The sequence below is a fragment of the Nelumbo nucifera genome, chromosome 4 (assembly GCF_055504915.1).
Source record: "Nelumbo nucifera cultivar China Antique chromosome 4, China Antique-T2T, whole genome shotgun sequence".
Taxonomy (NCBI): domain Eukaryota; kingdom Viridiplantae; phylum Streptophyta; class Magnoliopsida; order Proteales; family Nelumbonaceae; genus Nelumbo; species Nelumbo nucifera.
The window spans coordinates 84,138,483-84,151,756 of record NC_142652.1 but is presented as its reverse complement, the minus strand read 5'-3'; the positions used below and the strand labels follow the sequence as shown (position 1 = coordinate 84,151,756).

Genomic DNA, 13,274 nt, shown 5'->3' with positions numbered 1-13,274 from the left:
ACTTTGACATAATTTGGAGTGGTTTTAAGCCAAACTTTATTTGGGTAGCTTTCACTAGCCATGATTACAGACCCCAAAAGCGCTGCAAGCCTTTCAGGATTCCTGCAACCCAGAAAAAATAAATCAAATTAAAAGCTATTTCACCCCACTTTCACCGAAAAGTGCAAGGATGACTATTTTCTTGCCTCTACAAAATATTAAAAAAAAACTTGGAACAATACAACGACATCTCTCATCCCTAATACTGCATGATTCATGTAACTTTCAGCTCACTCCAGCTTTCACGTTTCACCTTCCAAAAAATATTAAAAAAAAAATACAGAGGGGGAGGAGGAGGAAGGAGAGTCCCTAAACCTCTCATTTTCTCTGCAAGTAATTTTTATGTGTTCTTATCAATATCGGTCGGTAAAATACAGTTGGGGTGTGTGGAGAGAGAGAGAGAGAGACGGAAGCTTGCTGCCTGGTGGGGTTGGTGGTAGAGATCATCTACTGAGAGTTAAGAGTTCAATTGGGGTGTCTTTGACGAGATGGTTTCTGCTACTGTTGGTGAATTGAAGCCAAGTATTTCTGGGAAGAGGTCATTTCGTCCAAATTCGAGTACCAGGCACACCACTGAATGGTATTCTTCTTCTTCTTCTTCTTCTTCTTCTTCTTCTTCTTCTTCTCCATTACTACTACTACTACTAACAAAGTACAAGCAAAACAACTCGGTCCTCACATTACTATTGCTACCATTGAATCTTCATTAAAAGTTTGTGTCAGCCTGGTATTCTGTTAATTTACAATCTTTGTCTCGACCTTGTATTGCATGCAAGGGTCGGTTGGAGCTGCAACCAAAGATTTTGGACCAAGCAAGTGCTTTGAACTTTCGGTTTTGGATTATAAAAATCTTGGTTGTCTTAAAAATTTAACTTAAGAAAAAGAAAAGGGAAAAACAAAATTCTGATATGGGTACTCTGCTGCAGTAGCACTGAAGCTAAAGTTTCTTGGGTTTGTTTGGTGTGTTCAATCACCATCATTTTGGCCTAATTTGGCCACTTATTTAACCAAATCAGTTAAATATAATTCCTTCTGCGTTGGTAGAACCAACAAAATATCTGAAGATTAATTATCTAAACAAGTTTTTGTGCAAATAACTAGTTTATCAGGGGAAACTTATAAAAATCGATATATCATAACTCTGATGAGTTTTTGCCTAACAATTGTAACAGCATATCTGCTTTATTAAAGAATAATCTTCAAACAGAGGCTGAAGTTGTGATCCAACACAGGCAGGGCCATCTGGGAAACCAAAGATGAAAAATGCAATTCTGGAAGTACTGCAAATCTCTGATTTCCCATCAGAATGTTTTACCTGAGTACCTCTGAAAATGAACAAAAGAACATTTTTGTGGTATGATTCCAAGTGCCTATCTTCCTGATAGGTACAGCAACGTGACGAATCATGACAGTTAGGTTTAATCCTGGCCTCAACCTGAAACCTGAAAAATTTTTAGAAGAAATTAGACCCTGGCACTAAAGAATTTGAGTTTGGGCTCCCCACAGTACTGAAAAGTTGGCATACACAGTTGTATGACTATGACAAGCTTTGTAGACCATTCAGGACACAGAAACAAAACACAGCTTCCGAATAAAACCAAAGAAACCCAGATGGCCTGTCTGTCCCATCCCCTGCAACTAAATGTGATTTGGTGCATCAAGGACTTTAAAACTTTCAAGCAATTCCAACTTTTGGAATCTTGAATGGAGCTTTCCACCTTCAGTGACTCAACCTTATCCTTTTTGGACTTAACCCTCTGTGGAAATCATATTTGGAGTAAAGTTCTTAGATATATTCACATGCTTTCTTATCTGGGCCGACTATGTTGAATCATAAAATCCTAATAGATCACATTTTACATTATTTTGATTGATCAATTGTTCAAATTCCACATGTCACTGGCCTCAATATTTTTGGAGCTTATGGTTTCAAAACATTGTGGTTGCAGTTGACATCATTGGTTTTCTACACAGCTGTTGAATTATTTGCATTAACAAATATGTATGCTATGTTTCTTTATCAGTAAAATATGTAGCCTATTGTCTTCCAGATTGTTTATTCTTTTCCATTGGTGTGGTGATGGAAATTTAACAGTGTATGTCATTGCAGGCCGATTTCTGACGTTTCTAGTGATCTTATTGTTGAAGTAGGAGCAGTAACTTTTCCAATTCACAAGGTAAGAGTTCTGTTGTTAGGATTACAGATAATAATCACTCCTTGTGTTCTATTTTCCAGGTTTTCTTTTTCGAGAACAGTAATGAAGGATTTTTTTCTCTCTCTGTCTTTATGTTGGAAAACAAGCTTGGCTTGGAATTCAATTGCTTTAGTTTCCTCACTGAAGCATAATCACTCCTTGTGTTCTATGGTTCTTTTGCAGTTCCCTCTGGTTTCTCGGAGTGGAAAGATTCGGAAACTTTTGTTGGAAGCAAAGGATTCCAAAGTTTCAAGGATAAATCTTCCATCTGTTCCAGGTGGATCAGAGGCATTTGAGCTAGCTGCAAAATTTTGTTATGGTGTGAACATAGAGATCACACTATCAAATGTCGCCATGCTACGATGTGCAGCTCATTACCTGGAAATGACAGAGGAGTTTTCTGAGAAAAACTTGGAATACCGAACGGAAATATATATCAAGGAGATGGTGATCTCGAACATCTCAAACTCCATATCTGTTCTTCACCACTGTGAAACTCTCCTTCCCATAGCAGAAGAGATCAACTTGGTCAGCAGGATTATCAATGGGATTGCATCTAATGCCTGTAAAGAGCAGCTAACATCTGGCTTATCTAAATTAGAGCAGAACTTTGCTGCCAAACCCATCACAAACATAGAACCAGAGACACCATCAGACTGGTGGGGAAAAGCACTTGCCAAGCTTAATCTAGATTTCTTCCAACGTGTTCTATCTGCAGTAAAATCGAAAGGCCTGAAACAGGATATGATCAGCAAGATCTTGATAAACTATGCACATAACTCTCTTCAAGGTATCATAGTCAAAGACCCTCAATTGATTAAAGGAAGCATACTAGATTCAGAATTGCAGAAGAAACAGAGAGTGATTATAGAAGCAATCGTAGGTTTGCTACCAACCCAGTCAAGAAAGAGTTCAGTACCAATGGCTTTTCTTTCCAGCCTGTTGAAAACTGCAATAATTGGGTCAGCTTCTACTGCTTGCATAGCTGATTTAGAGAGGAGGATGGGACTACAGCTAGACCAAGCAATTCTTGAAGATATCCTCATACCAGCAAACTCACATGGCAACAATCATCATTCACTGTATGACACAGAAACAATATTGAGAATCTTCTCCATCTTCCTGAACTTGGATGAAGATGAGGAGGAGGAGAACTCGAGGGACGAAAGTGAAATGGTTTATGACTTTGACAGCCCTAGATCTCCTAAACAAAGCTCAATTCTTAAGGTGTCAAAGCTTTTGGACAATTATCTTGCAGAAATTGCACTAGATCCAAACTTGATGCCATCAAAGTTCATTGCTCTAGCAGAATTACTTCCGGATCATGCTCGTATCATGAATGATGGGTTATACAGAGCTGTTGATATCTTTCTCAAGGCAAGACCCAAATTCTCACAACTCTTCTCCAACCATACATATTAACTTTGTTTACATTTACATGTATACAACTTTCTTTTGTTTTTCTTCCTTTTTTTTCTCAGACAAAGTCCTACTGACAGGTTCATCTCAACATGAAGGATTCTGAGCGCTACCGACTCTGCAAAACCATTGATTGTCAAAAATTATCTCATGAAGCCTGCAGCCACGCAGCCCAGAACGAAAGGCTGCCTGTGCAAATGGCTGTGCAAGTGCTGTATTTTGAGCAGATAAGGCTTCGGAATGCAATGAATGGAGGTCACAATCAATTATTCTTTGGTTCAACCAATACCCAATTCCCTCAACGTTCAAGCAGTGGTGCCGGTAGTGGGGCCATATCTCCAAGAGATAACTATGCTTCTGTGAGAAGAGAGAACAGGGAGCTAAAGCTTGAAGTAGCACGGATGAGAATGAGGCTAACTGATCTGGAGAAGGACCATGTCTCTATGAAACAGGAGCTCATTCGATCAAATCCTGCTAATAAGATGCTCAAATCTCTCGCCAAAAAATTAAGCAAGCTCAATGCCCTATTCCGGATAAGAGATGTAAAACCAATTGGGTCCAGGGCTAATTCAGAAGCTCGATTTCTATTTCAGAAGCGAAGGCGCCACTCTGTTTCATGACCATATACGTCTGTATAAAGAGTTGTATAGAATTTATATGTAATATTGTGATCATGTCTAATCTCAGATTGATAGTTTTGAGAATCAATTCTGTGTTCAATGTGGTAACATTCTTGAGTATCTGATGAGGTTTTGTGAGCAGTGGTATTCCGTCCATTAGTTGGACTGTAAAAGAAAACACAAACAGCAAATGATGCCTCACTTCTATGTTCTTTCAGCTTAAAGGCAAACTTATGGATTCTTCGATTGTTCCAACTTCTAACCATACACCATGGTCCATGACGATCAAAAGAAGAATTAAAAAAAAAAACAAGACGATTTCAAAACCTCCCCTGAGGTTTATGATCAATACGTGAACCTCTTCTCTGGTTTCTGACGGGACTTATTAAACCTCCATTGTTGGAACTTGGAATATGATGTGGTAAGACGTTTTTACCCTTCATTGTCTTTTAAATTTTCAAATCGCAAGTGCTCCACGGAAGAATGTCCAAATTTCCATTTGTCAAGGGAGTCAAATGAAATCTGTGCACACCTAAAACCCTAGAAGAAGAAGCATTTGGAATTTCTGTTGTGAGTGGACTTGGTTTGTTGGAATAGGGATCTGGAATCGAAATCAGAGTGGCCCATTACGATTCTAATCACTTGGTTGGGCCTTGGACAGATTCTCATTCTTGGCGAGATGGCATTTCAACCCCCTCTTGGAATGAAATCATTCCAACCCTTCTTCCCAATCATGCATGTATCTTAATATTATGGAACCTGATTCTGAATTTCTGATTCCAGTCTAAACCAAACAGGTGGGGGAATAGACTATTCCAAAGGGATTTCATATTGATTCCGATTACAAATCAAACAGACCCTTAAATTTTCAACAAAGGGTTATTCCTTGTGCATCCCAAGGTTCAAAATATCATCCAATAGATATCATATCAGTGGCCTCCTCATACACCCTTACCTGATAGGGGTAGATGGGCCTTGAACCAACCCCTTTTGAAAAAATTCAACTAAAAAAAGGGAAATTGTCTAAAACCCACCATCACTTTTTTTGAATTCTCTTAAACCCACCACAACTTTTCAAAACGTCAAAAACTCACCATGTCAGTGAGATAACGGTAACTTGACTACGGGCATCATTAATTTACCATTTTACCCTTCACCGGCCACTGCTTTCCCTTCGTTTGAGAACTTGAAGAAGAACAAGATGCATCTGAGAAGAACAGTATGCAACTTCTCATCGGTCGTTCACTGCTTCTCTCATACCTTCGTCTGAGAAGAAGAACGGTCAGATCCTCATGAAGATTGTTCCCATCGTTTGAGAAGAAGAGCAGTCGGAGTACAGTCTGCAACTTCTCACCGGCGTTGCTTCTCTCATTCTCCCTGAACAAAATAGATGTGTCCCCGACGAGATTGTTATACGACAGATCGATTCTCGACACGTTAAATTGTCCCAAAGATTTGGGTATCTCACCAGAGAGCTGGTTGTGAGACAGAAACATGGAGAAACCACCCATCATGTCTGTGCATTGAATCCCCCAAACGAGTTGGGTATGTTTCCGGTGAGTCTGTTCCATCCGAGGCTAAGAAGCTTCAGTTCATTGAGGTTGACGAGGGAAGGTGGGATGGAGCCGAAAAGCTGATTGTAGGGCAACTCCAGCTCTCGGAGATTTTTGAGTTTGGCTGAGGAACTCTGGGATGGGGCTGGATAGAGTGGTGTTACCAATGGTGAGGGATACCAGATTCTGAAGCTTTGTGAATGATGAAGGGATGGAGGCAGCCAGGTTGGGGATGTCATAGAATGCAAGGGCCAAGAGGTGGGAGAGGTCGCCAATGGCTATCGGAATTTTGAAGGGAGATTTGATAGAATAAAAGACCAGATTCTGACTCGACGACTTGACTCTTTCTCCCAACATTATTTATCAAGGGGAGGGCTGAGGAGGCGAATTTATATCCTGCAATTAGTAAGCGATTGATCTGCAGAGAGAGAGAGAGTGGAGAAACGTTTTCATGCAGAAGCTTCGGAAGAGAGTGTATCTTCCTTGAATTGCTTCGAGAAGACCTGCTTATTTTCGATAGGGTGATTGTATCTTGCGTCAGCGAGACTCCTTTGCACGTAGCAGTGTTGCTCGGTCACCTCAATTTTGTGTGAGAGCTTCTATGGTGCAAGCTGGAGCTTGCTCTCGAAGCTGACTTAAGAAGACGGCAGTCACCTCTTCACTTGGCATCAGCCAAACACAGGGTATGTTGATATTGTGAAAGAGTTGTTGGTTGGCCCCAACACTTGCTTCGTTCGTGAGAAGGATGGGAATACCCCGCTTCATCTAGCATCAATGAAAGGCCGAGTTGAAGTCCTGAAAGAATTGGTTGAAGCAAAACCAGAAGCAGCTCGACTACAATTGGATCATGGAGGGACCATTCTACACCTGTGTGAAGTATGACTGCCTGGAGGCATTGAAGTTGTTGTTGGAGCCAGTGGATGATGACGATTTTGTAAACCCGAGGGATGATGATGGGAATACAGTTCATCTCGCTGTAGCTGATAAGTAAATGGAGGTATATATGTCTGGCTCACCTCTTTGTGCCAAAGAGACGTCACTCTAACAAATACTAAATAGGGTTAACACTTTATTTTTTTTCTAACTTTCACCTAAACATAACCTTAGTGGGTGTTTGGTACCATTTTTCCAGAAACATGCATTTAGGGGCAGTTCAGTCATGAAATATGCATTTAGGTTGATGTGGACAACTTGGGTGATTCAACTTTAACGGTGTTGTAATGGATGGTGATTTTTAGAAAATAAAATCTCACTGACATGGTGAATTTTAGACATTTTGAAAAATTGTGGTGGGTTTATAAGATTTCAGAAAAAAGTGATGGTGGGTTTTGGACAATTACCCAAAAAAATATTAAAAGCAAACCTGGATACAGGCTGATACGCCCAATATTTTGAAACTTGGTGCGTCCAACATGCAATGGATCCACCTTGCCCGCGCAACACAAACGTGAACATGTAGACCACTCAAAGTGAATTAGTGATACTATTTGTGAGAAATCTTGACCAAAATAAAAAAAGCATGCCTTTAAGTTCTAACCAGAGAAACTTGAACATAAACCCATTGCAGAAGAAAAAAAAAGCAAATTTCCCTCAAAATATGCATTTGACATGCCTCATGAAATGACAATAAATAGAAAACTGTGTATAAATACAATGGCTCAGTGACAATTCCCAGCATCTTCTACTGATCCCGTGTATTCACATAGGAAGACAACAATTGAATTTTGTCAGATTTCTGCAAGTTAAACCAAGTCATTTTGCCTTGCCAACCATTTCGAATGACCATGAATTGTGTAAGAACCCGGATTCCAGCCTATTTAGAAATCATGCTCTTCCATGATCTCATCTCTCAATTATGCGCCTCCTTGGTCTATTATTATTATCAAAGTCTCTATACACGTCTGATGGGTTATTGAATTCATTGTATTTCCCCCATTGCTGATGCCTAAACCGTTTGTCATTTCCACGATTTCCATAATTCCACAAATTGCCTCCTCTATTATTCACTCTTTGTCCACTGAAGTCACCTCTCTGAGATCCTCTCTCAGTCCTGCGAGAACCTTGATATGTTCTATCAAGATTAGATTTTCCAAAAGAGTCCCTCCTTCCATAATTCCACAAATTGCCTCCTCTATCATTCACTCTTTGTCCACTGAAGTCACCTCTCTGAGATCCTCTCTCAGTCCTGCGAGAACCTTGATATGTTCTATCAATATTAGATTTGCCAAAAGAGTCCCTCCTGCCAAACATTCTACTGTTGGATCTAAATTGTACATCACCTCTGGAATCAAAACGTGGGTGACTTCGGTAAGTGTTTCCCCTTCTATCAGCGGTCCCTTTCTTATTAAAACGAGACTGTATATTCTCACCATCAGATTCAGAACCTCCTCTCCCAATATCCCTTCTATATAGATCCCATTTATTACTTTTACTCCTGGAGCCAAATCGCTTGTCTACATCATCATAGCCATCATTGTCATATTCATCACCATCAGTACCAGAATCTAGTTCATCAACATCTGAACCGAAGGTGATTCCCCTGTACGGGCCACCTGCATCTCTGCCCTTATTTCTCCGTCTAGAATCTGCAATATGACTAAATTTCCGTTCACGGTGGGCTGAAAGTTCTTCATCTGAATCAAAACATTGTTCACTATCCTCAGATTCAGAAGAATAGTTTCCTGGTCTCAGCCTTGATGTGTTATTGTATGAAGAGGAACTAATTGCTTGACGAGCATGGGAAATGTCAGGGATGTCCAAATCTTCAGAGATGGAGTAACCATCAACATCTGAGAAATCTTTAGACGAAGCAGCTTGTATTGAACTGTTAGTTTGTGTGTCTAGCTCATAAGAATCAATATCATCTTCTTCATCATCAAAGTCATCAAACCCCATACTTGACTTCCTTTCACTAGCATCCGGATATCCTCTTTCATTGGTTCTTGGGACCCTGCTGGTCTCAAAGGAATCATCTACAAATCCCCTTGGAGTTCCTCCTGGAGCATGGGCATCAAAAGAAGACTCTTCACCCATTTTGGGAGGATCTGCAAACTCAAAAGCAGCAACATCTGCACCATCAGATTCATTATCATCAAAATCAAAATTCCAGGCATTTGAAATCTCGGACTTGCTGGCAACCCTTTGTAACCTCGAAGATTGACCATGTGTCCTTGATTGCATTTGGTTTTCCATATATTCATCAGGTGGGCGTTTGTGATCACAATGAAAGCATGCCATGTTCCGCCTATAATTCAAGAAGTTGCATCTGCAGAATGATAGGAGAAATATGATCAAATCAAAGAACGCATAGATAGAGAGATAGAAATATATATATATATATAGAGAGAGAGAGAGAGAGAGAGAAAGTACTCAGGACACTCCCATTCTCCAGGAAGTAATTGTCTCTTTGGCCTCTTGGCATCACATTGTAAGCACACAGTGTTCTTTGCAAAATTCATGAAATCACACCTGCAAATAATGCTCACCCTCATTACTAGCAAATTATAAAAGAAAACTGAAGTACAGATAGCGCAAACATGATTTTACATGATACACATGCATTGCAGTGAGACCACAATTCAATATGTCCAAACAAAGACATGGTAAAGTTTAACCATTTTAGATGACCATAACCACCTGATCTCACAAGATTTGAATGGACAAAATGGTGAATGGACCAGAAATATGGAGAGTAGATGTTTAAGCCGTTCATACCAAACAAATTGTTAGTGGGAGAAGGAGCATATAAAAAATGAGTTCTACTCCTTCCACATACCACATGTGGCAGCATGTATCATTGTGAAATTGCTATTATGAGTACTCAGTCTACACATTTTCTACTTAAATTAGGCCATAAGCCATTATGAATACTAAAAATGAAACCTACTTAGGACAGAGCCAATCTCCTTTCTTCATTTCAATGTCATCACGCCCTACTCGTTTCTTTGGAGGAGGTGGTGGTTGCTTCACCTTTGGTGGGGCCTTTTTTATTACTGGTGGTGGAAGATTTGGGTCTATTGGAATTGCACTCAACTTCACAACTTCATGAAGCAACTTACGTACTACTCTTTTCACAGATTTCAATTTTAAAAGAGCTTTGTTCTGAACTGATTCTTTGACATGATCAAAACCAAATGCCAATAGGATGCGGATAACATCAAGAGTCCTAGCCTCATCCTCCTTCTGTGTTAACAAATATGCTCTGTCACATGAGCTTCTGAGACTGCATGAACTACAGACCTGAAATTGGATAGATGACCAATGGTAAAACAATGTGTTATAACCCCAGAAGTTACATAAATAAGGAAACCTTAGAAGTGAATATTGATGAATGATGATATATAATTATGGATGAAGATACTTCAATTCTCTGTTTAATGTGATGGTTTTATTATTGGGAATTACAAATGAAAAATTCTAATTCCTCATAAACTTTCCTATTTTTATGGGATATTATTTTTATTTATTTTATCATATTTTTTAGTTATTTATTTATTAAAAATACATGCTTGGGAGGCTTATGTCTCTTGCATTCTGGTTTATGCTTGTATTATTACCATATAATGGATTCCTACAATAGTGGAGATACCATTATTTTGTAACTTCATTTACTTATTTATTTAATTATGTGTCAAATACAATGAACAAAACCATGGTAACATTATACTGCTGTTAAGGAAGATTGCTCAGGCACCTATTGTAGACACCTAGTAGTTGATGTATTCCTGGGGGCTCAGGCCTTACCTCCACACATAATTAAACTAGGTGACTAGAACCCACTTACCACCTAGGCATGGTTTTGGGCCAGCTACCTACTTTCTAATTAACAATAATACATCTATAAAATTCCGACTCATGTGATTTACACCAAATTCCAGGTTTAGTTTTTGCTTCTATCTTTCTCCCCTTCTCTATATCCTTAAGTCCTTGTTAAAGAATAAAGAAATCTAAAGCTAATTGAAAATTGAAATCAACAAAAAATAGCAGAGAAGAGTTAACTGGACTGACTGAGAGATATTTGCCCCCTTTTCCATAACACAACTATTTTAAAGTTGCATCCATGCATAATGAGGAATTGGGGAATGCCTTTTCCCTTTACCTTTATTATTGTTATCTTTCATTTAGGAACTGTCTAATGATGTGTTAGATGTCTCTTATTCTGCAGGAATTCACCAAGACCCTGAATCCTCTTGCCAAAATCTATCTGCACAATGTCTGTAGAGGACATCTTGGTTGGGGGTCCCTTCAGGTTTGGAAGAACAAGTGCTTAATATTCCCAAATCTGCATTCTTCTATTAGCTCATATTTCAGAAAACAATATTCTGGATTTGATAACATGAATTTTCTACAAAGATAATAGTACTCAGTTTGTCTACCATTGATATATCATATAATGTAGGACGCTAGGATTATAAGCAAGATATGCAATTTAAGTATTGTATCATTACCCCAAAGGGCCAGACTAATTAAATCTAAGCAGTACTTGAGAATGAAGGTTTCATTAATGCAATTGATGCAGGACCGTAAAGTTGCTGAAGAAACAGATAATGCAACATGCAGCACCATCTCCAAAGATTCATATTACACAGTAAATAAAGGCAGTTAAGAACTTCTAAAATTAATCATGTAATACATACATCTCCTTCATCAAGGTGTACATGCTTCCTCAATATCTTTGCAGAGAACACCACTTTGGTGTCCACATTAGGGCATCCATACCCAACTAGAATTTGAATATCCTGCCTTGACAACGACCTGAAATATATAACAATGAGAAAATTATCCATTAAACTGATTGAAAATCAAACTTTTGTTTAGCTCTCAGGTGTTTTGCAGCCTAATGTCTCTTGCTGTTCACCAAGCTTACACTCCAAGAGCTTTCTTAGTAAAAATATCAAACTTGTGTAGGCCTCAGTGAAAGTTAAAACCGTGGTCAAAAGCCAAAGCAACTTCATTCAGTAATAGAAACCACAGGTAAAGAATATCAATAATCACTGCATATGGTAAGGCAAAACCTCAAGATATCAAAGCGGTCACGCCCAAAGTTGAGACAGGCGGTGCGAACAGCAAACCAATCCCTGGTAAAATCAAATCCTTCCTCAACGAACTCTGGCACATCAATGGACAGGCCCTGGATGATTTTATTCTCATCCCTCCTCCGATGATCGAAATAATTCTGTTGAACCAACCGCTCCATGAACTCAATCCATTCAGGCCAAGGATGAACAAACTCAACTTCTTTATTGAACAGGTTATCCTTCTTCTTGACCTCCACTTCCGTATCTAAAGCCGGGCTCGATTCAACAGCACCTGGGCCCCTTAACCCCGAAGCCTCCTCTTCGGATTTTTTCTTCTTTGCTTCCCTCCAGGCGCGAATCCTTTGCAAAGCCTCGTCCTTGTTGCTTCTCTCCTTCTCAATGGCGTCTATTTGATCAAATACGAAGCGCATACGATCTGAGAGGCTTGTTCTGGGGTCTGAAACCTTAGGGGGTTCTGTTTCGGTTTGCAGGAGAGAGGACCGAGCTATTGAGAAGGGCACAAGGTTGCCACAGCGAGAGAACCAGAAAGGTCTACTAGTTCTGATGAGAGAGTTAATTCTAGAATGAGATACACTAGGGTTTATGGAGGATAAATTCCGAAGGAGAAGAAAAGAGATTGGAGTTAAAGCCATGGGGAAGGGGAAGGGGAAGAGGAATACTACCGTTCCCTAAAACCCTTCCATTTGATCCACCCTGAAAAGCCGAAAAACGATGGTAATTGGCAAGAGCTTAAACCCTACCCTTACGGCAGAAATGTTGATAGATTAAAAGAATTACAGTAAGCAACGAAGGCAAAAGGAAAATTAGGTCCCACCGAGATTTGAACTCGGGTTACTGGATTCAGAGTCCAATGTCCTAACCACTAGACCATGGAACCACTTTACAACATTATTCTACATAAATACTAAATGTATGATTAAACTGGAAAAAGTTTTTTGAGAAAAAGCCGCTAGAAGAAGGGCTTGAACCTTCGACCTTGTAGTTAACAGCCACACGCTCTAACCAACTGAGCTACTCCAGCAAGATAAACCATGGGTATTAGATAAAATAATTGATCTATATCATTTGTTCAACTGCATTTTGCATCACCTAAGAATGGAAACTGGACAGATTGAGAGTTTGGATCTGTTGAGCATAACACATTGCTGGCCACTCTACACATCGAGAACATTGGTTGTACTTTACATCACCAATATTCCCAATTTCTCCAAACCCATACTATTAGTTAACCTGTCTGGTGGTTTTGGCTTTTGACCAGTTCTTATCCCTGGTCGATGTACAACTTTTAGTATTTTTCAATTCAAGAATAACTGTCGATGAATAACTGTCAATGTACAAATGATTCGCTTCATATCAAGAAAAAAGGGCAAAATAGGATTTTTCTTTTAAATTTTAAATTGGTGAGATAAC

General features: G+C 39.3%; 2 protein-coding genes and 2 non-coding genes across 5 annotated transcripts; 1 reads left to right on the top strand and 3 right to left on the bottom strand.

Annotated features, from left to right (window-relative positions):
- The first annotated feature begins 239 nt into the window (after nucleotides 1-239).
- LOC104586359 (BTB/POZ domain-containing protein At1g03010-like) lies at nucleotides 240-4,361 on the top strand. 2 transcript variants are annotated; one of them, XM_010243562.2, is made up of 4 exons: nucleotides 240-619; nucleotides 2,150-2,216; nucleotides 2,418-3,611; nucleotides 3,734-4,361. In XM_010243562.2, the coding sequence occupies exons 1-4, from the start codon at nucleotides 528-530 to the stop codon at nucleotides 4,271-4,273; spliced, it is 1,893 nt and encodes a 630-aa protein (XP_010241864.1). In that variant the 5' UTR covers nucleotides 240-527; the 3' UTR covers nucleotides 4,274-4,361. The 2 variants fall into 2 exon arrangements, with proteins under 2 accessions (XP_010241864.1, XP_010241873.1); XM_010243571.3 differs by lacking the exon at nucleotides 240-619 and adding an exon at nucleotides 1,778-2,041.
- A 2,964-nt stretch (nucleotides 4,362-7,325) lies between these two features.
- Nucleotides 7,326-12,634, bottom strand: LOC104586372 (zinc finger (Ran-binding) family protein). The gene is made up of 5 exons (XM_010243583.3): nucleotides 11,841-12,634; nucleotides 11,463-11,580; nucleotides 9,713-10,065; nucleotides 9,196-9,294; nucleotides 7,326-9,091 (listed from the first exon to the last, which is right to left on the bottom strand). The coding sequence occupies exons 1-5, from the start codon at nucleotides 12,494-12,496 to the stop codon at nucleotides 7,669-7,671; spliced, it is 2,649 nt and encodes an 882-aa protein (XP_010241885.1). The 5' UTR covers nucleotides 12,497-12,634; the 3' UTR covers nucleotides 7,326-7,668.
- A 35-nt stretch (nucleotides 12,635-12,669) lies between these two features.
- Nucleotides 12,670-12,741, bottom strand: TRNAQ-CUG (transfer RNA glutamine (anticodon CUG)). Its single transcript has one exon. It is a non-coding gene; the product is annotated as a tRNA-Gln (tRNA).
- A 70-nt stretch (nucleotides 12,742-12,811) lies between these two features.
- Nucleotides 12,812-12,885, bottom strand: TRNAN-GUU (transfer RNA asparagine (anticodon GUU)). Its single transcript has one exon. It is a non-coding gene; the product is annotated as a tRNA-Asn (tRNA).
- Nucleotides 12,886-13,274: the final 389 nt, after the last annotated feature.

What these genes read in the sequence shown, in the direction of transcription:
- LOC104586359 (XM_010243562.2), top strand. Translation starts at nt 528, where the DNA reads ATGGTTTCTGCTACTGTTGGTGAATTGAAGCCAAGTATTTCTGGGAAG. An exon ending in ACCAGGCACACCACTGAATG is followed by an intron (nt 620 to 2,149) that starts GTATTCTTCTTC and finishes ATGTCATTGCAG; the next exon opens with GCCGATTTCTGACGTTTCTA. An exon ending in TAACTTTTCCAATTCACAAG is followed by an intron (nt 2,217 to 2,417) that starts GTAAGAGTTCTG and finishes GTTCTTTTGCAG; the next exon opens with TTCCCTCTGGTTTCTCGGAG.
- LOC104586372 (XM_010243583.3), bottom strand. Translation starts at nt 12,496, where the DNA reads ATGGCTTTAACTCCAATCTCTTTTCTTCTCCTTCGGAATTTATCCTCC. An exon ending in GACCGCTTTGATATCTTGAG is followed by an intron (nt 11,581 to 11,840) that starts GTTTTGCCTTAC and finishes TATATATTTCAG; the next exon opens with GTCGTTGTCAAGGCAGGATA. An exon ending in GGAGAATGGGAGTGTCCTGA is followed by an intron (nt 9,092 to 9,195) that starts GTACTTTCTCTC and finishes ATCATTCTGCAG; the next exon opens with ATGCAACTTCTTGAATTATA.